This window comes from Chiloscyllium punctatum, chromosome 39 (genome assembly GCF_047496795.1).
Source record: "Chiloscyllium punctatum isolate Juve2018m chromosome 39, sChiPun1.3, whole genome shotgun sequence".
Classification (NCBI taxonomy): Eukaryota; Metazoa; Chordata; class Chondrichthyes; order Orectolobiformes; family Hemiscylliidae; genus Chiloscyllium; species Chiloscyllium punctatum.
This window is the reverse complement of record NC_092777.1, coordinates 58,619,787-58,644,737: the sequence shown is the minus strand read 5'-3', so window position 1 is coordinate 58,644,737 and position 24,951 is coordinate 58,619,787. Positions and strand designations below refer to the sequence as shown.

General features: G+C 43.0%; 1 protein-coding gene across 6 annotated transcripts in view; it reads left to right on the top strand.

Moving 5' to 3' along the window:
• The first annotated feature begins 7,796 nt into the window (after positions 1 to 7,796).
• The window catches only part of polg2 (polymerase (DNA directed), gamma 2, accessory subunit), a 59,493-nt gene continuing 42,338 nt past the window's right edge, over positions 7,797 to 24,951 (top strand). Inside the window, exons 1-3 of one of the 6 annotated variants that reach the window (XM_072558830.1) lie at positions 7,797 to 7,834; positions 8,791 to 8,931; positions 9,375 to 9,971. In XM_072558830.1, coding sequence (XP_072414931.1) covers positions 9,452 to 9,971 — 520 coding nt within the window. In that variant the 5' untranslated portion in view covers positions 7,797 to 7,834; positions 8,791 to 8,931; positions 9,375 to 9,451. Of the gene's footprint in view, positions 7,900 to 8,074; positions 8,095 to 8,790; positions 8,932 to 9,374; positions 9,972 to 24,951 lie in introns of those variants that run through there. The other 5 variants (XM_072558834.1, XM_072558829.1, XM_072558831.1 and 2 more) reach the window with 5 other exon arrangements.

The window sequence follows — 24,951 nt, the reverse complement described above, 5'->3', positions numbered from 1 at the left end:
GATAAAAATCAAAACTGCATCCAATATTCCAGGTGTTGTCAGCAAGGTTGTGCATAACTGAAGTAGGCAGTTTAGGTCTATAATTTGGAAGAATGAGAGAAGATTGAATTGAGGTATATAAAATGCAAAAGGGGATTCTACGCCTGTACTCAAATCCTTTTGCTTTGAAGTCCAACATACCATTTGCCACCTTTAACTCCTCCTGCACCTGTATGCTCACCTTCAGCAACTGGTGTACAAGAACACCCAAGTCTTAATGCACATTCCCCCTCCTAATTTATAGCTATTCAGATAATCTGTCATCTTGTTGCTACCAAACTGGGTGACATCACATTATGCTACATTTGCCCACTCAGCTTGTCCAAGTTACACTGTGCAAATCAATCTTTGCAGATGACACAAAACTGAATGGAAGGGTGACCTGTGAGGATGCAAAGTTGGACATATTACATTTAGTTTCCTAAATCATTAATATATATTATGAACAGCTGGTGTCCTAGCATTGATTCCTGCAGTACCCTTCTAGTTACTGCCTGACATTCAGATGAAACCCAGTTTATTCCTATTCTTCATTTCCTGACTTCCAGCCAGTTTTCTAGTCACCTTGATATACTAGCCCCAATCACATGTGCTTTAATTTTAGAAGACAACGTGGAACTTTGTCAAAGCCTTCTGAAAGTCCAGATAAACCATATAATGCAACTCATGGGCCATTAATGATATTTAGTGCAATTAATTGAAATAATAGGCTATTTTGTCCATCACACATGAAACCACATTTCAGAACCCAAGACATTTTTTTAAAAGTCACCAGGATGATTGAAAGACAGAAATCTCTTGTTATTGAGTTCAGGAACATTTTATTGTTGGGATCAGTGCCAATGATTCTTCTTATTTTCGATGCTGTTCAGGTGATTATTTCTGACAGCCTTCTCACTACTAAGGTTAAACTAGCTGCTGGACTCATTCTAACACCCTTTGAACCAAGGTATAACATTTGCAACTCTCCTGTCCTCTGAGACCACCTATGTATGCAAGGAGCGTCAAAGACTACAGCTGTTTTCTTTGAAAATTGCATTTGCAAATGGAAATTTAGCATTTACTGCTTAAGAAATAGAAAAAAAAGTAGGGAAGTGTTGCTGCAACTGTACAAAACATTAATGAGACTGCATCTGGGGTACTGTACACCGTTTTGGATCCTTACTTGAGGAGGGATGTAGTTACATTGGAGGCAGTTCAGAGGAGGTTCACTAGATTGATTCCAGAGATGAGGGATTTGTCTTAAAAGAGATTGAGTAGCTTCCACAGCTTCACAACCTTTACTCTCTGTATTTTGGAAGAATGAGAGAAGATTTAATTGAGGTATATTAAATGCAAAAGGGGATTGTCAAAATAGACATAGGATGTTTCCTCTTGTGGGGCAATCGAAATCAAGAAGTTATTATTTTAGGATAAGGGGCAGCAGGTTTAAAACATACCAAGAAATTATTTCTCTCAAAGGTTGTGAAGCTGTGGAATTCACTACCCAGAGTGCGATGCTTGCTGAGACATTGAGCAAATTTAAGGAGACTGACAGATTTTTAATTAGTGACAGGTTGAAAGGTATGCAGAGTAGGCAGTAAAGTGGAGTTGAGATCAAGCTGAGAAGAGCCACGATTTTGTTGAATGGCAGAGCTGGCTCGAGGGACTGAATTGTTTGCCTTTGCTGCTAGTTCTTAAGATCTTTGAGACTTCTATCCTTTGTTCCCTCAGAAGAGATGGTAGCACAGTTTTAACGTCACTAGACTACTAATCGAAGTTTACTAACAAAGTTCCCAGGTGAAATCTGATTTTAAAAAGATAACAATTAAGAATCCACCCTAATGGCAATTATAGCCATTGTCGATCATTGTAAAATCACATCTGGATCACTAATATTCTTTAGCAAAGGAAATTTACCATCCTTACCTGATCTGGCCTTCATGTGACTCCAGACCTACTGAAGTATGGTTGACTCCTTAGACAAATAGGATTGCCAATAAATGCTGACGCAGCCAGAAATTCCCACATCCCATGAACAAACTTTTAAGTATTCTTGGATGCGTCTTATTTAGTCATAGACATTTATCAACTTTTAAATATACCCAAACTATCTAACACCTGCTCTTAAGCAATTTCAATGCAAGCTGTGTCTAAGCATTCTTTGTTTTCACTATTAATTCAGCAACATCTTCAGATGTGAAGTACTCATTCTGTGCTTCAGCTGTGCCCATCTCTGTACAACAATTCTCTTTTATTCCCCCAAAATTCTTTTATTGCCTTATTATTATGCCTAGAGATGCCATATTACTGAAGATCATGGCATAATGCTAACGTTATTGGACTAGTAATCCAGAGGCCCTGGTTGACGCCCTGGAAATACTGGTTCAAATTTTACCACAACTGCAGGTGGTAAAATCTAATCAATAAATCTGGAATTAAAAGAGTGACTATGAAACACTCATCAATTGTCAGAAATTTGCATTCCTAACCTAATCTGGCCGACATGACTCCACACCCACAGCATTGTATTATCTCAGATTCCTCCTTAGCGATTATTTGGTTATATCAGATATGCTATGAAGTCTACATTAAACTGGATGAGAGCCCAGCATGATGTGGGTGCCAGAAATAACAATGGCAAACCTAGCTCTGCCAACCCTGCAAAGTCCCCCAAATGGGGTGACTTGTGCCAAATTTTGGAGAGCTGTCCCATAGGCTAGTCTCATAGACAGCCTGACACAGTAGTCCTCAAGGAATCATACCTTACAAAGAACATCCCAGATACCATCATCACCATTGCTGCGTATGTCTTGTCCCACGATCAAGACAGACACACCGGAGGTGATTGCACATTGGTGTATAATTGGGAGGCAGTTGCTGTCAGGAGTCCTCAATAATGACTCATGTCTCTATGACATCAGGTAAAACATTAGCAAGGAACCCTTGTGCTGAACATACATAAAACACTGTTGGCTATCAGCAGGAGCAGAATTGAAGTCAGTACAATCTGTAATTTCATGACTATTACCACTAACAGGAAGAAATCAAATCTGGTCCAATGAAGAGTGTAAGGAGAAGCACAAGACAAACCTAAAAAAATTGATACTGGATTAGTGGTGCTGGAAGAGCACAGCAGTTCAGGCAGCATCCAACGAGCAGCGAAATCGAAATTCATCAGGAATAAAGGCAGTGAGCCTGAAGCATGGAGAGATAAGCTAGAGGAGGGTGGGGATGGGGAGAGAGTAGCATAGAGTACAATGGGTGAGTGGGGGAGGAGATGAAGGTGATAGGTCAAGGAGGAGAGGGTGGAGTGGATAGGTGGAAAAGAAGATAGGCAGGTCGGACAAGTCAAGGAGACAGTAACTGAGCTGGAAGTTTGAAACTAGGATGAGGTGGGAGAAGGGGAAATGAGGAAGCTGTTGAAGTCCACATTGATGCCCTGGGGTTGAAGTGTTCCGAGGCGGAAGATGAGGCGTTCTTCCTCCAGGCGTCTGGTGGTGAGGGAGCGGCGGTGAAGGAGGCCCAGGACCTCCATGTCCTCGGCAGAGTGTAGGGGGAGTTGAAATGTTGGGCCACGGGGCGGTTTGGTTGATTGGTGCGGGTGTCTCGGAGATGTTCCCTAAAGCGCTCTGCTAGGAGGCGCCCAGTCTCCCCAATGTAGAAGAGATGAAGGGCTTTTGCCCGAAACGTCGATTTCGCTGCTCGTTGGATGCTGCCTGAACTGCTGTGCTCTTCCAGCACCACTAATCCAGTATTTGGTTTTCAGCATCAGCAGTCATTGTTTTTACCTAAAAAAATTGATGTCAATCTGGTAATGCTACAACACAGGACTACATGCATGCTAATCAACAGGTGCAGTATGTGATAGACTAGAGTAAGTGACTTAATCTACAGATTAGATCTGCAGCCCAGGCCCATCCAATTGTGAATAATGGTGGTCAACTAGACTAACAGGAAAAGGTTTCCATGAATATTCCCATCCTCAATATACCATTTTCAACACCATTTTTGATTCTTCAGGTTTTGAAGCAGTCTATTTCCAACTGCAGCAAGACCTGGACAATGACCAGACTTTGACTAGCAAGTGGAAGTAACGTTCACACCACATAAGTGCCAAGACTATCTCCAATGAAAGAACATAACCCTTTACATTCAATGGTGTTACCATCACTGATTTCCCCACTATCACCATCCTTGGGGTTACCATTGACCAGAAAATTAACTGAACCTGCCATATAAACACAGTGGCTACAAGTGTAGGTGAGAGGTTAGGAATATAGCAGTCGATAAGCTTACTCTTTACTCCCCAAAGCCTATTTACCAGCTACAAGGCACAAGTTAGGAGTTTGATGGAATAGTCCCCACTTGACTGGATGGATGCAGCTCTAACAACATTCAAGAAGCTTGACACCATTCAAGACAAAGCAGCCCACATCACATCTACAAGCATCCACTCCCTCCACTACTGACACTCAGTACAGCAGTGTGTAATATCTACACGAGACACAACAAAAGTTCACCAAAGATTCTGAGACAACACCTTCTAAACCCATGACTGCTTACATTTAGAAGGACAAAGGCATCAGATACATGGAAACACCATCATCTGCATATCCTCCAAGCCATTCACCATCCTGACTTGGAAATGTATCATCATTCCTTCATGTCACTGGGTCGAAATCTTGGAATTCCCTCCCTAATGTGTCTACCTCCAGTATATGGACTGACGTGTTTCAAGGAGGCAGCTCACCACCACCTTCTCAATGGCAGCTAGGGACAGGCAATAAATGCTGGCCAGCCAGCAACATCCATGTCTCACGACTGAATACAACAAAACAATAATGGCTTAAACAACAATGGGGGAGCGTTGCATCAACAAAAATAAATGTTAACAGAAACATACTAAAATAAAAATGCAAATTTTTTAAAAAACAAAATATTACTTTTGGGCATGATATCCCCAGCACATTCCTACAGCCACCAAATGCATTCTATATTTAGCTTGGGTCTTAATTGTGTATTCCACCCAATATGTATCAAATGATTGCAAATTATCTGGACCACATTTGTTCTCCCTCCTTTTGTAGTAGGCCTTCTCTCAATGTATTTTATTCTTTTCAAAAGCAACCTAAACATTATACTATAACAAACAGCTGACTCAACACGTTCCCCAGAGCGGATTCCAGCAATGCCCTCCCCATTGAACTGAAAACATACTGGGATGAATACAAAGTTTTTTGAGGGGTTTTTGACGAGAAGCAAGCAAGTTCTCCTGTCCCATCTTATCAAACATGCCTTATTAATTATCAATCTCCATGATACCTCTCACCCTCAATTTCTGTCCCACAAGGAGAAAGTGCCTAGAGACATCCAGCTGAAGATGGAATCACACAAAGGCCCTCTTTAAGCAGGATACTACAGATTGGCCAGGCTCTCCGCCTCCACCCTGCCTGTGCCCTTCCTACCTTTGGAAGTTCAAGCTGAGGGAAGATTAACTTGCCTCTGACAAGCAGAACCTTAGAATATCTGCCTCAGACAGACACATGCGCTCTGGGTTGCTCCACCAATCTTTCAGGGCTAATGGATTCCACTGCTGAGTAGGCTCCCCCTGCCCAGCTCCACATCTCTATGTAAGAGCTCTCCACATCTTCACACCATCTAGTGCCAGTTCATGGTCACAGACAAGGCTCTATGGATGAGTGTCAGCAATAACAGCTTGCTGCACCATCTGGAGGCCAGAATAATACATACGCATACCACTGGGTTATAATATACCTTTGTCCCCCCTCGTTCAACATTCAACATTCCTAATGTTCACCTTCCTCTGTGCGCAAAGTTTAATTGTCAAACAGATGTTTAACAGTGGCACATGCCAGGGAGGTGCAACATACAGAAGGTCAATTCTGTAGTATGCCCAGGGAGTAGCCTGTCTGTGTGCTTGTGAGCTGTACAATGCATGAGCCTGTGACTTTATGTTCCCCTTTAATCCCTTTTATGGCTGCATCATCCCGCTCCCACCCAAACACAAGTTGAATAAGTTGTCTTGCCCATTCCAAGGGAACTTGCTGCCATTTTCTTCCCCATTGCACACTTTGGATTTATATTACAATAGAAGGCAATAATGAGTTCTCCCCTGACAATGGCTTTCAGCCTCAGCTTGAACATACTAGTTGGTCCTCAAGCATTCACAATGCCTTCCTAGTAGCTCATCCTGTTAACACCTTTGGTTTCACAATCCCTATATCCCCACCCAAAGCATCTAGATCCACTTGCACTTATCTAGCTTTCCCAACCAGCTAGGTGCCTGTCTCCATGCACAAAATGTCCCAATTGTATTGCTGCTATTGACTGGAATGCAAGCTTGTGCTTCCAGAATTCACATGGCAGAAGTGCCGGGATGGTTGTGATTGTGGTGTGTGTGCTTCCACACCTGCTGCCATTGATCATACACTTGGCCTCAGTTTTGTTGTAAGCAACGTTGAGGTTGTTTGGAGCAAGCAGCAAGCTGAATCTACCACGTATGCACTCTGGTTTCCCAGTCATGTTTTCCCAATGTCTAGCATCTGTGGTGAGTTTGATAAGAAGGGAGGCAGAATATTAATTAGATGAGTTTGTTATCATTGCATTTATCCAGTGTTAAACCATTGGCATCTCACTGCTGACTAGCAAGAATATTGTTTGTGAAAAGCATAAAAGATGGAGCCAGATGATCTTGATGTTGGACCTTGTCTGATTCTGCCATACATTTCACCATAGTCGTCTTCGCTCAGTACCGAATAAGATTCTGCTCAATGACATAAAAATTCTCAAATGCCACCAGGAATATGTCCTTCTTTAAGCCAGATTTCTGTTATTATCACATTATATATTGTTCAGTTCACTTGACTAGACAGTTGGTTCCTGATGCATGACAATGCCAACATTATGCATTCAACTTCCACACCACATGAAGCTACCATGAAGGACATTCCTTTTCAATTTTTCCCTCGTCTATGGCACGCTTTAAACCACCTCCAGTCATCCCTGTCTGATGAGAAAGCAGACAGATGATCCAGGAAGATTGCAGCAATGTTATTATTTTTTATCTCAGCAAACAAAAATCAGCAGAAATAGAAGTTGCTGGAGAAACTCAGCAATTCTGGCAGCATCTGTACAGAAAAATCAGATTAACATTTCAATGGTAGTTATATGGAACGTACTGCCTGAGAGTGTGGAGAAGGCAGGTAATCTTGCAACATTAAGCAGTTCTGCATGACTATTTAAAAGTGCCAAAGCATAATAGTCTAAGGACCTACGGGTTTAATAGGTAAATGATCGGCATTGACATGGTGGATTGAAGGGCTGTATCTTTGCTGTATGCGTCCGATGAGTCTTAATCACAGCTCTCGAGGTGTTAACTCTGTTTTCCCTCCACAGACTTGCTGAGTTTCTCCAGCAATTTGTTTTGTTTTAGATCTCTAGCATCCGCAATTCATGGTTGTGTTTTAAAACAAAACATGGCAAGCCCTTTAACAACAATCAACTTTCAACTTACTCACAACAATCCAAATTTTCCTTCTTATCTGGATAATACTGACATTAAATTGGACCTATAATGAAATTTAAGTCTCTGGGTGGCGATAACTGTCGACATGATTGTTCCTTTGCCAATATGGCCGAAACAGCTCCCGTGACCAAGAGCCAAGGGGAGGTGTGCTATGCTCGAACAACAACGCACGCGCCGAATCGGCACGACATCCCTGTCGTATCCAGGAAGTTGCGTCATTGTAAGGGCGTGACCTTCCTCGAGGTAGCACGAGCAGGATTCAAACAGGTAGATTAACCGTCTGCTCGGCCATGGGTACGGTGTGATTTGGGAGTTCAAACAACTCTTACTTTGTACGTGACGTAATTTCCTCTAAACCAGATTGAAGTTATTATCAGCTTGAATGCTGAATTTATTTTAACTTTGCCCGTAGAGTTTTATACCGCCAAGAATTGTGTCTGAATGTAAGATATTGTGTACTGGGGTCTCCTGCTGAAGATCAGGCAGCATTCAGGAACGAGGGTGTAATGGAGACTGAAGATAAATGGGTATTGAAGAAAGAGTCCGAGAAGGCGGTGCTGGAAGCGTTAATAACTAAAAGTGGAGCGAGATTCGATTACTTACAGTGTGGAAACAGGCCCTTCGGCCCAACAAGTCCACACCGACCCTCTGAAGAGCAACCCACCCAGACCCATTCCCCTACATTTACCCCTTCACCTAATACTACAGGCGATTTCCCATGGCCAATTCACCTGACCTGCACATCTTTGGAGGGAGAGAAAGCTCCACACAGACAGTTGCCTGAGGCGGGATTTGAATCTAGGTCTCTGGCGCTGTGAGGCAGCAGCGCTAACCATTGTGCCACTGTGTTGCCCATGGAGGTGGGTGGGGTCTGGAGGTGATAGGGAAGGGTTGGAGGTACAAACTTTTGGGTTAGAGGTATGTGTGGGATGGGAGTGGAGGCACGGATGGAAAAGGGTGTGTAGTTGGGTAGGAGGAGTTATGGGGATGTGGAAGAGGAGAGGGTGTGTGTGTGTGTCTGGGGTGGATAGGGTATGAAGAAGCGACTGAAGGTAGAGTTGGAGGGACTGGTCGTGGAGGAGCAGTTGAAGGGGTGGTAAACAGGGAGTGTGCAGTAAGATAACTGGTAGAAGGAAAGGTTTGATGGCAGAAAGGATGATAGGAGGGACTCCTTTTAATCCTCGTCCAAAATCTGTTTTTGTTCCTCGTGTTTTCTAAAATAGTCTGCAGAGGCCAAAATAAATGGATGCAAGGCTCCCCACTGAATCCTGCAAATACTGAAGTGAAAGCAGAAATTGCTGGTGAAACTCAGCATCTGTGGAGGAGAAAGCAGAGTTCCTAATGTGTAGCTGTACTTCACTTTTGTAAGTGCTTTGTTTATAAGGCAATGTATCGCTTGAAAATGCATGACAATCACTTGGTTTCTTCCTCACATGAAAACCAAATGGATAATTTCCAACATGGTGATTGGGTGGGAACCCTGGATGTTTCCTGTCACGCAAGCTATCCCAGGTCCTCTAAGTTGAGTTTCCTTAATTCAATGCAAAGTACAAATGTAATTAACTTTAGTATAGTACTGGTGTACTGCAGTAAATATAATCATTGGGGTCTTAACAGATGGGTTACAAAATACTTAACAGTTCATGAGTCCTTATTCTGAACTCATCTGAACAATTTAATTATCACAAGTGTATGAACCTATAGTTTTGAAATTTTCTAACTTGAGTAAAAGTTTTGAAAAGGTGAAAACATATTTCTTGCTATAGATGCTTTTTCTTTATATTTACATGTTTTTTTCTTCTTGCAGATGTTTTGTGATATGTCTTGTGCCAATATGATGACTTCAGATCATTCCAATAATTTTACCCGTATGAATCCTTATAGATGAATCTCACTATCATGCAATCAATGATTATGAAATTTCCTTTTCAATCTTTCCTAAAGCTAAAACTGGTCTCCAGTCAGATGCTTCAACAACATTGGCAAGTATTTGGCCTTTTCCTAGTGTCAAGAAAGTACAGTAAATGTACTGACCTTTCTGGATTTACTGAAGCAGTGATTGAACTTTGCCAAAGTCGGCATTTTATAACTGGAGATATAATTACACAAGACGCTCTTACCAATGGTTGGTACAATTATGGACATTTGGGAATGGAATTGAAAAAGAACTTGGCTACTGAATGGTGGGACTCAATGGTATTGTCTAGAGAGCAAATATTTGGAGTGGCAACACCTCATAAGTTAATGGACTGCCAGAGTTCAGATAACAGATCCCCAAGGTTGATAGAGACTCCAGCATTGCAAGTTCCATCAGGCAGCAAAGACATGACGAAAGAAGAAATCGTTGCTTTACTAGATAATGTATTGAAGGAGAGCACTATACTACGTCCTGATCTCCTGAAAGGTACAATACCAACTTTATTTTTTGTATTATGAACGTTTTTAAACTTTTTTAATTCCATGTCATACCTTATTTCAATTCTTTAGGACTTAGTGAGACAATATAGAGTCATAGAGATGTACAGAACAAACACAGACTCTTCAGGCCAACTCATCCATGCCAACCAGATATCCCAACCCAGTCTAGTCTCACCAGCCAGCACCTGGCCCGTATGCCTCCAAACCTTTCCTATTCATGTACCCATCCAGATGCCTTTTAAATGTTGCAATTGTACCAGCCTCTACCACATCCTCTGGCAGCTCATTCCAAACACATACCACCCTCTGTGTGAAAAAGTTGCCCCTTAGGTCTCTTTTATATCTTTCCCCTCTCACCCTGAACCTATGCCCTCTAGTTCTGGACTCCCCTACCCAAGGGAAAAGGCTTTGTATATTTATCCTATCCATACCCCTCATGATTTTATAAACCTGTATAAGGTCACCCCTCAGTCACTAACGCTCCAAGGAAAACAGCCCTAGCCTATTCAACTTCTCCCTACATCTCCATTAATGATGACCGACTTGACACTGACATTTTTTACAAACTCACCGACTCCCACAGCTACCTGGATTATACCTCTTCCCACCCTACCTCCTGCAAAAATGCCATCCCGTATTCCCAATTCCTCCGCCTCTGCCGTATCTGCTCCCAGGAGGACCAGTTCCACCACAGAACACACCAGATCGTCTCCTTCTTTAGAGACCGCAATTTTCCTTCCCACGTGGTAAAAGATGCCCTCCAACGCATCTCGTTCACATACCGCACCTCCGCCCTCAGATCCCACCCCTCCAACCGTAACAAGGACAGAACGCCCCTGGTGCTCACCTTCCACCCTACCAACCTTCGCATAAACCAAATCATCCACCAACATTTCCACCACCTCCAAACGGACCCCACCACCAGGGATATATTTCCCTCCCCACCCCTTTCCACCTTCCGCAAAGACCGTTCCCTCGGTGACTACCTGGTCAGGTCCACGCCCCCCTACAACCCACCCTCCCATCCTGGCACCTTCCCCTGCCACCGCAGGAATTGCAAAACCTGCGCCCACACCACCTCTCTCACCTCTATCCAAGGCCCTAATAGGAGCCTTCCACATCCATCAAAGTTTTACCTGCACATCCACTAATATCATTTATTGTATCCGTTGCTCCCGATGCGGTCTCCTCTACTTTGGGGAGATTGGACGCCTCCTAGCACAGCGCTTCAGGGAACACCTCTAGGACACCCGCAGCAACCAACCACACCGTTCTGTGGCCCAACATTTCAACTCCCCCTCCCACTCTGCCGAGGACATGGAGGTCCTGGGCCTCCTTCACCGCCGCTCCCTCACCACCAGACACCTGGCGGAAGAACGCCCCATCTTCCATCTCGGAACACTTCAACCCCAGGGCATCAATGTGGACTTCAACAGTTTCCTCATTTCCCCTTTCCCCCATCTCACCCCAGTTCCGAACTTCCAGCTCAGCACTGTCCCCATGACTTGTCCTACCTGCCTATCTTCCTTTCCACCAATCCACTCCATCCCCCCCCACCGACCTATCACCTTCATCCCCTCCCCCACTCACCTATTGTACTCTATGCTACTTTCTCCTCATTTATCTCTCCGCCCTTCAGGCTCTCTGCCTGTATTCCTGTTGAAGGGCTTTTGCCCGAAACGTTGATTTTACTGCTCCTCGGATGCTGCCTGAACTGCTGTGCTTTTCCAGCACCATTCTAATCCAAATCCCAACTTCTCCCTATAGCTCAAATGCTCCAACCTTGGCAACATCATTGTAAATCTTTTCTGAACCCTTTCAAGTTTCACAACATCTTTCTAATAGGAAGGAGACTAGAATTGCACGCAATATTCCAACAGTGGTCTAACCAATGTCCTGTACAGCCGCAACATGACTTCCCAACTCCTGTACTCAATACTCTGACCAATAAAGGAAAGTATACCAAACGTCTTCACTATCCTATCTAAGTGTGACTCCATTTTCAAGGAGTTATGAACCTGCACTCCAAGGTCTCTGTTTAGCAACACTCCCTAGGACCTTACCATTCAGTGTATAAGTCCTGCAAAGACCTCACATTTATCTAAATTAAACTCCATCTGCTAATTCTCAGCCCATTGGCCCATCTGATCAAGATTCCATTGTAATCGGAGGTAATGTTCTTCGCTGTCCACTACACCTCCAATTTTGGTGTCATCAGCAAACTTAATAACTAAATCTCTTATGCTCCTATCTAAATTATTTATGTAAATGACAAAAAGTAGAGGGCCCAGCACCGATCCTTGTGGCACTCCACTGGTCACAGGCCTCCAGTCTGAAAAACAACCCTCCACCACCACCCTCTGTCTGCTACCTTTGAGCCAGTTCTATATCCAAATGGCTAGTTCTCCCTGTATTCCATGAGATCTAACCTTGCTAATCAGTATCCCATGGGGAACCTTGTCGAACGCCTTACTGAAGTACAGAGAGATCACATCTACTGCTCTGTCCTCATCAACCTTCGTTGTTACTACTTCAAAAAAATCAATCAAGTTTGTGAGACATGATTTCCCACACACAAAGCCATGTTGACTATCCCTAATCAGTCCTTGCCTTTCCAAATACATGTACATCCTGTTCTGCAGGATTCCCTCCAACAACATGCCCATCACTGACGTCAGACTCACTGGTCTATATTCCCTGGCTTGTCCTTGCCACCTTTCCTGAACAGTGGCACCACGTTAGCCAATCTGTCTTCCCGCACCTCACCTGTGACTATCGATGATATCACAAATATCCTAGTAAGATGTCCAGCAATCACTTCTCTAGCTTCCCACAGAGTTCTCGGGTGCACCTGATCAGGTCCTGGGGATTTACCCACTTCTATGCGTTTCAAGACCTCCAGCACTTCCTCCTCTGTAATATGGATATTTTTCAAGATGTCACCATCTATTTCCCTACAATCTCTATCTTCCATGTCCTTTTCCACAATAAACACTGATGCAAAATACCCGTTTAGTATCTGCCCCATCTCCTGCAGCTCCACACAAAGGCTGTGTTGCTGATCTTTGAGGGCCCTATTCTCTCCCTAGTTACCCTTTTGTCTTTAATGTATTTGCAAAAAAACCCTTTGGATTCTCCTTAACTCTGTTTGCCAAAGCTATCTCATGTCTCCTTTTTGCCCTCCTGATTTCTCTCCTAAGTATACTCCTACTGCCTTTATACTCTTCTGAGGATTCACTCGATTTGTCCTGTCTCTCGGATATTGAGAGAAATCTTGGTCCACTTAACTAAGGAACGATATAATTTCTATGGATAGAGTGGGGTGGAGGTTAACTAGTCTAATGACTAAGATGACAGGACTGTCCTCTGAGGAGTTTGAGCCTATATTTTCTGCAGTTCAGAACAAGATTGGCCATGTTTTTGCACGAGCGGGCACACTTCTATTTTTCTCACTCTGAGCCAGTGAGCAACTTTCAGGAAGATAATGTTTGTCACAGCAGTAAACATGTACTTCAGGGGTCAAAAGAATTCTGAGCCTACAAATTGATAATTGAATAATTAATGATAATGACCATTTAAAGGTCTTAAACAGCACAGCTAGCTAATAAACTCAATTTTACCCTTTTTTTTGGTTAAGCAGGACAAGACAAAGAAAAGGCTAGGCTCTTAATTCCTGCTTATGCCTGAAACGTCGATTCTCCTCCTTGGATGCTGCCTGACCTGTGTTTTTATAGCACCAAGCTCTCGACTCTGATCTCCAGCATCTGCAGTTCTCACTTACCGCTAGGCCCTAAATCCTGACAGCTACGAAAGGTGTGGAAAAGGAGTTGAGCTTAACTCTGGAGTCTACTCGTGCTGGAATTTGCATGAAAATGAGTCAGAAATGGCTTACCTTTCCTCTCTTCCCATGACTGTTTTTTTTTATTCATTGCTAGCTGGTCAGCGTTTATTGCCTGTCCCTAGTTGCTCTTGAGAAGGTGGTGGTGAGCTGCCTTCTTGAACCACTGCAGTCCACCTGCTGTGGATTGATCCACAATGCCATTAGTGAGGGAATTTCTGGATGTTATCCCAGTAAGGAATGGCGGTGATATATTTCCAAGTCAGGATGGTGAAGTGCTTGGAGGGAAACTTGCAGGTGATAGTGTTCTCATGTATCTGCTGTGTTTGACCACTCCTATCGAGAGGACATGGGTTTAGAGTGTAGGTTTGCTCGCTGAGCTGTAGGTTTGATATCCAGACGTTTCATTACCAGGCTAGGTAACATCATCAGTGGTGACCTCCAAGTGAAGCGAAGCTGTTAAGTACAATTGTTCGTGGGTGGAACTCTCTCGGATGGCATTCCTTTCCCATCTTCGAGCAAGTTGTAGCATGTTGCACCCATAGGTTTTTGCAAGGTTTGTGAAGGTTTGTAGCTCAGGTTGAGATTTAGGGTGTAGGTTTGCTCACTGAGCTGTATGTTTGATAGCCAAGTAATGAAACGTCTGGATATCAAACCTACAGCTCAGCGAGCAAACCTACACTCTAAACCTCAACCTGAGCTACAAACCTTGCAGGGCATGGGTTTGGAAGGAACTATGTAAAGATATTTTGTGAATTTCTGCAGTGCATCTTGTAGATGGTATACACCACATTCACCAGTTTAAAACAATCATTCCCTCTACCATCGAATGAAAGCAGCAGCATGTGTACAAACTAGAGGATGCGCTGCAGCATTTCGCCAACGTTCTTTCAATTCTTCCAACTCTATGACCTCTAGAACCTAGAAGGACAAAGCCAGCAGATGCATGGGAATGTTACTGCCTGCACGTTCCTCTCCAAATCCCACACCATACTAACCCAGATTATATAGCCTTTTCTTCACTTGCTGAGTCAAAATCCCAGAGCTCTTATCCTAAAAGAATTTTGGGCATACCTCCACCACATGGATTCAAGTGTCATAGGCTCATTGAGATGTACAGGGTGGAAACAGACCCTTTGGTCTGACTCGTCCATGCGATCAGATGTCCTAAATTAATCTTGTCCCATTTGCCAGCATTTGGCCCATATGCCTCTTAAACTCATCCAGGTGCCTTTTAAATGTTGTAATTGTGCCAGCCTCCACCACTTCCTCTGACTGCTCATTCCATACATGCACCGCCCATTGCGTGAAACTGTCCCCACTTAGGTCCCTTTTTAAATTTTACCCCTCTCACGCTAAACCTACGCCCTCTACTTCCCATCCCAGGGAAAATAACTTGTCAATTTACCCTATCCATGCCCCTCATGATCTTATAAACTTCTAGAAGCAATTTTAGAGAAGATTTGTAGCTCAGGTTCTAAGTTTGCTCACTGAGCTGGTAGATTTCTCTGGTATGGTGAAATGTCAGGTATCAGTGAGCCTCCATTGAAGCTCTGGTGTTCTGTCCCATTTTGTTGTTTGTGTCTTGGGTCTGTTGTGGTGGGTGACTTCGCTTCTTTTTTTTTCCTGAGAGGTTGGTAAATGGACTCCAGGTTGATATGTTTGTTGATGGAGACCCGGTTTGAATGCCAGGCCTCTACGACTTCCTGTGCATGTCTTTGTTTAGCCTGTTTCCAGGATGGATGGATTGTCCCAGTCGGACTGGTGTCCCTCTTCTTCTGTGTGTATGGGTACTAGTGAGGGTTAGTTATGTCTTTTGGTTCAGGTTGTAAGTTTGCTTGCTGACCTGGAAGGTTTGTTTTCAGATGCTTTATCACCACACTACGTAACATCATCAGTGAGTCTCCAGTGAAGCACTGGTGTTATGTTCCACTTTCTATTTGTGTCCTGCTTTCTTAAGATGAGTGTTATTATTTTCGGTTCTTTTCCTCGGACCATGATAGATGGGGTCCAAATCGATGTGTTTATTGGTGTTCTGGTTAGAATGCCAGGCCTCTAAGAATTCCCATCTGTGTTTCCATTTAGCTTGTCCTACGATGGATGTGTTGTCCCAGTTAAAGTGGTGTTCTTCCTCGTTTGTATGTAAGGGTACTCATGATAGTGGGTCATGTCTTTTTGGTGCCAGTTAGTGTTCATATATCCTTGTGGCTAGTTTTCTGCCTGTTTGTCCGATTGTAGTGTTTGTTACAGTCTATGCGTGGTATTTTGTAAATGATGTTTGTTTTGCTGGTTGTTTGTATAGGGTCCTTTTAGGTTAATTAGTCACTATTTAAGTGTGTTGGTAGGATTGTGGGCTACCATGATGCCATGGGGTCAGAGTAGTCTGGAAGTCATTTCAGAGATGCCTTTGTAAGGTAATGTGGCTCGAGTTTCTGGGTGTGTTGTGTTTGCTTGTTTGGGTTTGTTGTTGTGAAATCAGTGTGCTGTTTTTTGGGTGTTCGTTCTTCCTGAATATGCTGTACAGGTATTTTTGTTCTGCTGTTCATAGTTCCTGAGTGCTGCAGTGTGTTGTGGCTCATTGAAATAATGTCCTGATGCAGCTCCGTTTGTGGGTGTTGGCATGATTGCTTCTGTAGTCAAGAATTTGGTTTGTGTGTTTTTCTGTAGATGCTGGTTTGAAGTTCTACTTTAACTGTTCGTTCTACTGTCCCATCTAGGAATGGGAGTCCATTATCGTTGTTGTCCGCTTTTGTGAATTTAATGCCAGTAAGGATATTGTTGATGGTGTTGTCGGTTTCCTCTAATTTAATTTATTCCATTTTGTAATCGAAGGTATCATCCAGGTAGCAGACCAAGAGTTTGGTTCGGATATTTGGGAGGGCTCTTTGTTTGAGTCTTTGCATTACTGCTTCTGATAGGAAGCAATATATTGGTGAACCCTTGGGTTCTGTCGATTGGCTTTATTGTAGCCCACAAACCTAGCAACATACTTAAATAGTGGCTGATGAACTAAAAGGACCCTATACAAATAACCAACAAAACAAACGTCATTTACGAAATACCATACAAGGACTGTAACAAACACTACATCGGACAAACAGGCAGAAAATTAGCCACTAGGATACATGAACACCAACTAGCCACCAAAAGACATGACCAACTATCACTCGTATCCATGCACACAGACAAAGAGGGACACCACTTTGATTGGGACAACATGTCCATTGTAGGACAAGCTAAACTGTCGGGAGACACTGACCGGAATTCCTAGAGGCCTGGCATTCTAACCAGACCTCCATAAATATGATTTGGACCCCATCTACCATCCTCCTGAGGAAAAAGAACTGGAAATGATATCACCCACCTTAAGAAACCAAGACACAAATAGAAAGTGGGACATAACACCAGTGCTTCACCAGAGGCTCACTGATGATGTTACCTAGTGTGGTGATGAAACATCTGACAACAAACCCACCACTCAGCAAGCAAACTTACAACTTAAACTCTAAGGTCACTCCAAAGCTCCAGAGAAAACAGCCCCATTCAGCCCCTCAAAGTTCAAACCCTCAAGTTTCACAACATCCTTCCTATATGAGGTAGACCAGAATTGTATGCAGTATTCCAAAAGTGGCTTGGCCAATGTACTGTAGAGCTGCAATGTGACCTGCCAACTCCTCTATGCTCTAACACTGCCTTCGCGATCCTATCTAGCTATGACTCCGCTTTCAAGGAACTATGGACCTGCACTCCAAGGTCTCTTTGTTCAGCAACAGTCCCCAGGACCTTACCATGAAGTGTCTAAGTCCTGCTCTGATTTCCAAAATGCAGTACCTCACATTTATCTAAAGTAAACTCCCCCGCCACTCCTCAGCCCATTGGCACATCTGATCAAGATCCTGTTGTTTTCCGAGTTAGCTTTCTTTACTGTCCATTACGCCTCCAATTTTGGTGTCATCTGCAAACTTACTAACTATTCCTCCTATGGTCACATTGTGAATGATTTGTATAAATGACAAAAAGCAGTGAACCCCACACCGATCCTTGTGGCACTCCACTGGTCACAGGCCTCCAGTCTGTAAAGATTCAAGGAAGTTGCTCATCACCACTTCAAGGTTATTTAGGGATGGGCAATAAATGCTGGCCAAGCCAGTGACACTTTTCTTTTGAAGAATAAAATAAAACAATGGTGTTACTTGAAGTTGAAATTCTTTAACATCAGTTCGCTAACATTGCAATTCAATTTCAAAAAAGATTTGACCAGCTGGAAAAGCAGAGCTTACTAGTGTTTTGTGCTTGTAAGCTATACTGTTTAATCTTAATCAATATCAATAGTACTTTTTTTTTTGGAGTTAATAGCTGTGTGCATTGGTCTTATTATGTATACCTTCCTTTGGTCGATACAAGTAAGTGCCTTCTGAGGGAAGAATATTGTATGTCATATATTTATAAATACCAATTACCCTATATGGATTTCTCAGTAAGCTGATTTGGCACATATTAAGAATGAGTGAACACTAGGATAATTTGCTATCTCATTAAATTTACTTTCTGTAACTCTCCCCATGTACAGATTGAAGGTAACAAAACCCATCTGTCAAATTTCATTTTTAACTGTCACCTTTATCAGGAAAACGTCTGAATGTTTGCAAAAATCAGTTTGTGTTGAATAAACTGTTTCAGTAAAAAACAAATTGTCAATCTACTTGTTCTTCAGTTTTGAGAGTGTGAGACTGATGAGTATATAGAACAGCTTTTGTATGTGTAGTTAAATTGAAGGAAAAGTAGTGGAAAATAATGAAACACAAAACATACTTGTACCAGATGATGGCACTACTGACCCATTTATCTCTTGATTGCATCAGTTGGGTATTTTGTTATTTCAAATGTCTGTTCACGGAATAAAATTGGTTTATTTTAATTTGAGAAACTGTATTCGAAAGTATAGAAAGAAATTGACGTCAGTTTTGCTGTTTGTGTTGATAATCACATAATATTGATTTCCAAAGCTCTGAAAGTTGTAGGAAAGACCTAACACCTCAGAAGAGCCGAGAAAGAATATAGGAAATCATTTCAATGCGTACAAATAAGGGAAAAGGAAAAAAAAACTTCAAAAACCCCAACTGTTTGAAGTAAACTCACCTTTTGTTTTATTTTTCGTGGGGCGCTGGCATGGCTGACAAGTGTGTCAATCCTTAATTGCTGCAAGCCATCTTGAGCCAATGAAGTGCATCTAGTGCTAAGTGCCCAGTGTTACTAGGAAGCTGTGCCAGAATTTGATTTGGTGACTCAAAAGGAACAGTGATATAGTTAGAATGATGTGTGGCTTGAAGGTTAGTTGCAGATGGTGGTGTTCCCATAAGCCTGCTTAAAGGTGGTTGTACTTGCAAGTTTAGAAGGTGCTGTCAAACAAGGTTTGGGCAAATTGCTGCAGTGCATCTTGTAGACAGTACATACTGCTGCCATTTATGCATTGGTTGTGAAGGGAATGAATGTTAATGATGAATGTGATCCCAGTCAAGCAGGTTGCTTTGTCCTGGATGGTGTCAAGCTTGCTGAATTGTATGTGGTACACACTGCTGGCATCTTGCATTGGTGTTGGAGGGAGTGAACATAGTCTACTGATCGAAAAAGCTGTTTCTTGAGTATTATTGGAGCTGCACGCATCCAGGTAAGAGAAAATTATTCCCCTTTGAGTCTTGTGGATAGTGGACTGACTTTAGAGTGACAATGAGTTACTTGCACCAGAGTTTCCAACTTTTGATCTGTTTTTATAGCCATACTATGTGTATGGCTGATCTGGTTAAGTTTCTGAAACATGGTGGTTCCCAGGAGGTTAATGGTGGATAATAGCAATGATAATGCCATTGAAAGTCAAGGTGAGCTTTTTGTTCTCCTTTCGTGGAGGTTCACATTTTCCGGCACTTATTTAATTACCAATCTGCCACTTAGCAGTACAGTCCTGAATGTTGTCCAGGTGTTGCTGCACATGAATATAATCTATTTCAGAATTTGAGGAATCTTAATTGGCATTGCCCATTATGTAATGATCAACAAAAATCCCTATTTCAGACTTTGATAGAAGGTCATTGAAGCAGTTGATGATAATTGACCTGTACATTATCCTGATGAACTTCTGCAGAGATGATTGACCTCCAACAATTACAACTACCTTTCTCTGTGCTAGGCATGACCATTAGAGAGTTTTCCCCTGATTCCTACTTATGTCAATTTGGCTAGGGCTCTGCGATGCTGCACTTGATTAAATACTGTCTTCACGTCCAGGGCAGTCACATGCAGCTCGCCTCTGGAGTTCACTTCTTTTCACTATGAACAGTTGTTTGATAGTGTAGAACTCAAGTAATCCTTAAGAAAAACACATTTTGTTGAAGCTTTTCACAAACATAGAAAAGTACAGTACAGAACAGGCCCTTGTTGTGCCAAGGACTAATCCTAACGTAAAATTAAAAACGCCTAACCTACACACCCCTCCATTCACTGCTGTCCGTGTGCATGTCCCAGCAGTCGCTTAAATGTCCCTAATGACTCGGCTTCCACCACTACCGCTGGCAACATATTCCATGCATTCACAACTCTCTAAAGAACCTACCTCTGACGTCTCCTCTATACCTTCCTCCTGATACCTTAAAACTACATCCCCTCGTGCCAGTCAATCCTGCCCTGGGGAAATGTTTCTGGCTATTGACTCTATATCCATGCCTCTCATTACCTTGTATACCTCAATCAGGTCACCTCTCTTTCTACTCCTCTCCCGAGAGAAAAGTCCGAGCTTCGTCAACCTCCACTCCAGGCAGTGTCCTGGTAAACCTTCTTTGCACCCTCTCCAAAGCCTTTGTATCTCCCCTATATAGGACGACCAGAACAGGACACAATATTCCAAGTGTGGTCTCACCAGGGACTTGTAGTGCTGTAGCAAAACCTCATGGCTCTTAAACTCTATCCCCCATTAATGAAAGACAAAACACCATATGCTTTCTTAACCACACTTGGATAGCAACTTTGAGGGATCTATATACTTAAGCACCAAGATTCCTCTGTTCCTCCGCACTGCCAAGAACCCTGTCTTTAATCCTATACTAAGCATTCGAGTTCAACCTTCCAAAATGCATAATTTCACATTTATCCAGGTTGAACTCCCTCTGCCATTTCTCAGCCCAACTCTGCATCCTGTCTATGTCGCGCTGTAGCCTGCAGTAGCACCTCTAACCTTTGTGTCAACTGCAAATTTACTACCCCGCTTCTCAACCTCCTCATCCAAGTCATTTATAAAAACTACAAAGAGCAGAGGCCGACGAACACAGCCCTACAGGACACCACTCATCACTGACCTCCAGGCAGAATACCTTTTATCTACAACCACTCTGTCAGCCAACCAAATCTGAATCCAAATAGCCAAATCTCCCTGTATCCCATACCTCCTGACTTTATGAATGAGCCTACCATGGGGAACCTTTATCAAATGCCTTGCTGAAGTGCATAAACACCAAATCCACTGGTCAACCTTCATTGACCTGTCTTGTCACTTCCTCAAAGAACTCAATAAGGTTAGTTAGGCATAACCTGTCCCTCGCAAAGCCATGCTGAGTGCCTTTAATCATGCTATGCTTTTCCAAATAGTTATAAATCCTATCCCTCACAATTCTTTCCAAAACCTTGCTGACCATAGATGTAAGACTGACTGGTCTGTAATTGCCAGGGATTTCCCTATTGCTTTTCTTGAAAAGAGGTACAACATTCATCTCCTTCCAGTCCTCCGGTATAACTCCTGTGGAGAGTGAGGAAGCCAAGCTCTTCGCCAGCTTAGCAACCTCCTTTCTTGCTTCCCGGAGCAGCCTGGGATAAATCTGGTCCGGCCCTGGGGACTTAGCAACCTTACTGTTTACCAAAATTTCCAGTACATCAACTTCCTCAATCTTGATCTGTTCAAGCCTGTTTCCCGGCTCCTCAAAGTTCTCATTCACAACAAGGTCCCTTTCCTTAGTAAAAACCAAAGCAGAAAGTTCACGTAGGGCTTCTCTATCTGCTCAGACTCCACACATAAGTTCCCTACGCTATCTCTGATTGGCCCTACCTTTTCTCTGATCATTCTCTTAATCGTCACATATGAGTAAAATGCCTTTGGGTTCTCCCTAATCCTTCCTGACGAGCCTTTCTCATGCCCCCTCCTGGCTCTCCTCAGTCCATTTCTGAGCTCCTTTCTAGCAAGCCTGTAATCCTCTAAAGCTGTGCCTGATCCTTGTTTCCTCCACCTTATGTAAGCTGCCTTCTTCCTTTTGACGGAGAAGCTCCTCTGTTCTCACCATCCAAAGCTCCTTAATCTTACCTCTTCTAACCTGTCTCAGAGGGCCAAATTCGTGCAACAGTCACAACAACTGCTCCTTAATCTGTATCCACGTGTCTGCTGTGCCTTTCCTGTGGAACAATTGCTCCCAGTCTGTATTTCCCAACTCCTGTCTGATAGCATCTTGGTATCCTTTTCCCCAATTAAATATCTTCCCTTGGTAACTGCTCCTTTCCCTCTCCAAGACTGTGGTAAATGTGAGGCACTTGTGGTCACTATCACCAAAGTGTTCTCCCACCACGAGATCTGACACCAAATCCAAAATGACCCCTCCCCTTGTTGGCATGTCTACATATTGAGTAAGGAAACCCTCTTGAACACGCCTGACACAAACTCTCCATCCAAACCATCTGCACTAAAGAGGTTTCAGTCGATATTGGGAAAGTTTAAGTCACCCATAACAAATACCCTGCTACATCTACATTTTTCCAAAATCTGCTGGCCTATGAGTTCTTCAATCTCCCTACTGCTATTGGGGGGTCTATAGAAAATCCCCAGTGAGGTGGCTGCTCCCTTGCTGTTCCTAACTTCCACCCACCCATACTGACTCAGTAGACAAACCTTCCTCAACGACCTTCATTTCGGTAGCTGTGATGCACTCTCTGATTAGCAATGTTACACCCCCTCCTCTTTTTCCACCCTCCATGTTCTTTTTAAACGTTCTAAATCCTGGAACATCTAGCATACCACTCCTGCACCTGTGAAACTCACGTCTCTGTTATGGCAACAACATCATAATCCCAAGTACTGATCCATGCTCCCAAGTTCATCACTCTTATTTCTGACGCTCCTTGCGTTAAAGCAGACACACTTTAACTTCATCTTACACACATCAAGACAATGCTTAAGAAATACCATTGTCAATGAAAAACAATATTTGTACTGTTTGAAAGTGCTGATTGGTTGGCAAGCAGTTTCTAATTGGTAGTGGGGAGTGTGGTACTGGAAAAACACAGCAGGTCAGGCAGCATCTGAGGAGCAGGAGAATCAATGTTTCGGGCATGACCCTTTCGTTCTTGATGAAGGGCTCATGCCCGAAACATCAATTCTTCTGCTTCTCAGGTGCTGTCTAACCTGATGTGCTTTTCCAGCACCACACTCTCAACTGATCTCCAGCATCTTCAGTCCTCACTTACTTCTAACTGGTAGTGGCATTGCAACAAAAAGTGTCTTTTGTCAGTAATTGGAGCAAGGCTGTAATGAAGTCAGAATTCAAGTGGTGTTGGTGGAGCTCATAGTGTGCATTATTTCACAGGCTGTTGCTGTGTACACATCACCTTTTTATCAATTGGCTGATGATTGAGAGAAGACTGTAGGGGTGTAACTGGCTGGTTATGAATTTGTCCTGCATTTTGTGAACAGGACATAACAACCAACCATTTCCACATTCAGGTTATAATTTGGGTACTAAAATAGCTTGGTTATGGGCGCATCTAGTTCTGGAGTGCAAGTCTTCAGTATTACTGCAATATAATTTGCCCCCAAAACCTTTGTATATTTACCTCTTTCTTTGTTACGTGAAATAATTTAACTGGTTGAAAATTGGCATCTGTTTTTCATTATTCACTTGAGTTGTGGTTGGTGATCAGGCTGGCATTTATTACCTGCCTCTAGTTGCCCTTCAGGTGGTTGTGAGCTGCCTTCTTGAATCACTGCAGTCCGTGCGCTGTAGGTGGACCCACAGGGAGACAATGTCAGAATTTTGACCCAGTGACATTGGAGGAACAATATCTTTTTGCAAATCAAGGTCATGAGTAGTTTGGAAGGGAACTTGCAGTTGTGCAGTTGGAGGTGTTCCCCTGTATCTGCTATCCTTGTCCTTCTACTTGGTAGTGGTCATGGGTTTAGAAGGTGCAGTCTAAGGAGCATTGGTGAATTTCTGTAGTGCATCTTATAGATGGTACATGCTGACTTGCTCTTGTAGCCACTGTATTTTTATGGTGAATCCAGTTGAGTTTCTGGTCACTGGCAACCCCCATGATTTTGTTAGGATTTCAATGATGGTAATGTCAAGGAGTGTTTGTTGAATGGTCTTTGTGTGGTATGACTATTAGTACTGATTTTCAGACCAAGCTTGGTAGTATCTGCGTCTTGTTGCATTTGGAGATAGACTACTTAGGAGTGACAAATGGTGTTGAATATTGTGAAACGATCAGCAAACAGCTCTATTTTTGACCTTCTGATGGATAGATGATCATTGTAGCAGCTGAAGATGATTGGTCCCAGGACATATTTCTTAGGAATTCCTTCAGAGATGCCCTGGAGCTGTCATGACTGACATCCAAAGATCACAGCCATCTGCCAATGTGCCAAGAATGACTCCCAAGTGGAGAGTTTTCCCTCTGATATCCAGTAACTGCAGTTTTGCTAGGGCTCCTTAATGTCACACTTAGTCAAATGTAGCATTGATGTCAAGGGCAATCACACTCACTTAAGCTAGAATTTAACCCTGGCAGAACCCAACCTGAGAATCACGGTATAGGTTACTGCTGAGAATTGCTGTTTGATACCACTTTAGTGCTTACCATCAGCAGGCTCACAGGGAGCTAATTGGCCAGGTTGGATTTGTCCTGCTTTTTATGCATGGATGGTACTTCAGCAATTTTCCAAATTGTTGATTAGTTGCCGTATTGTAACACTACTGCAGCAGCTTGGCTAGGGTTGCAACAATTTCTGGAGCCAAGTCTTAAGTACTATTGCTGGAATGTTGTCAGGATCTGTTGCCTTTCAGTATCTAATGCCTCCTACTATTTCTTTATATATTCGGAG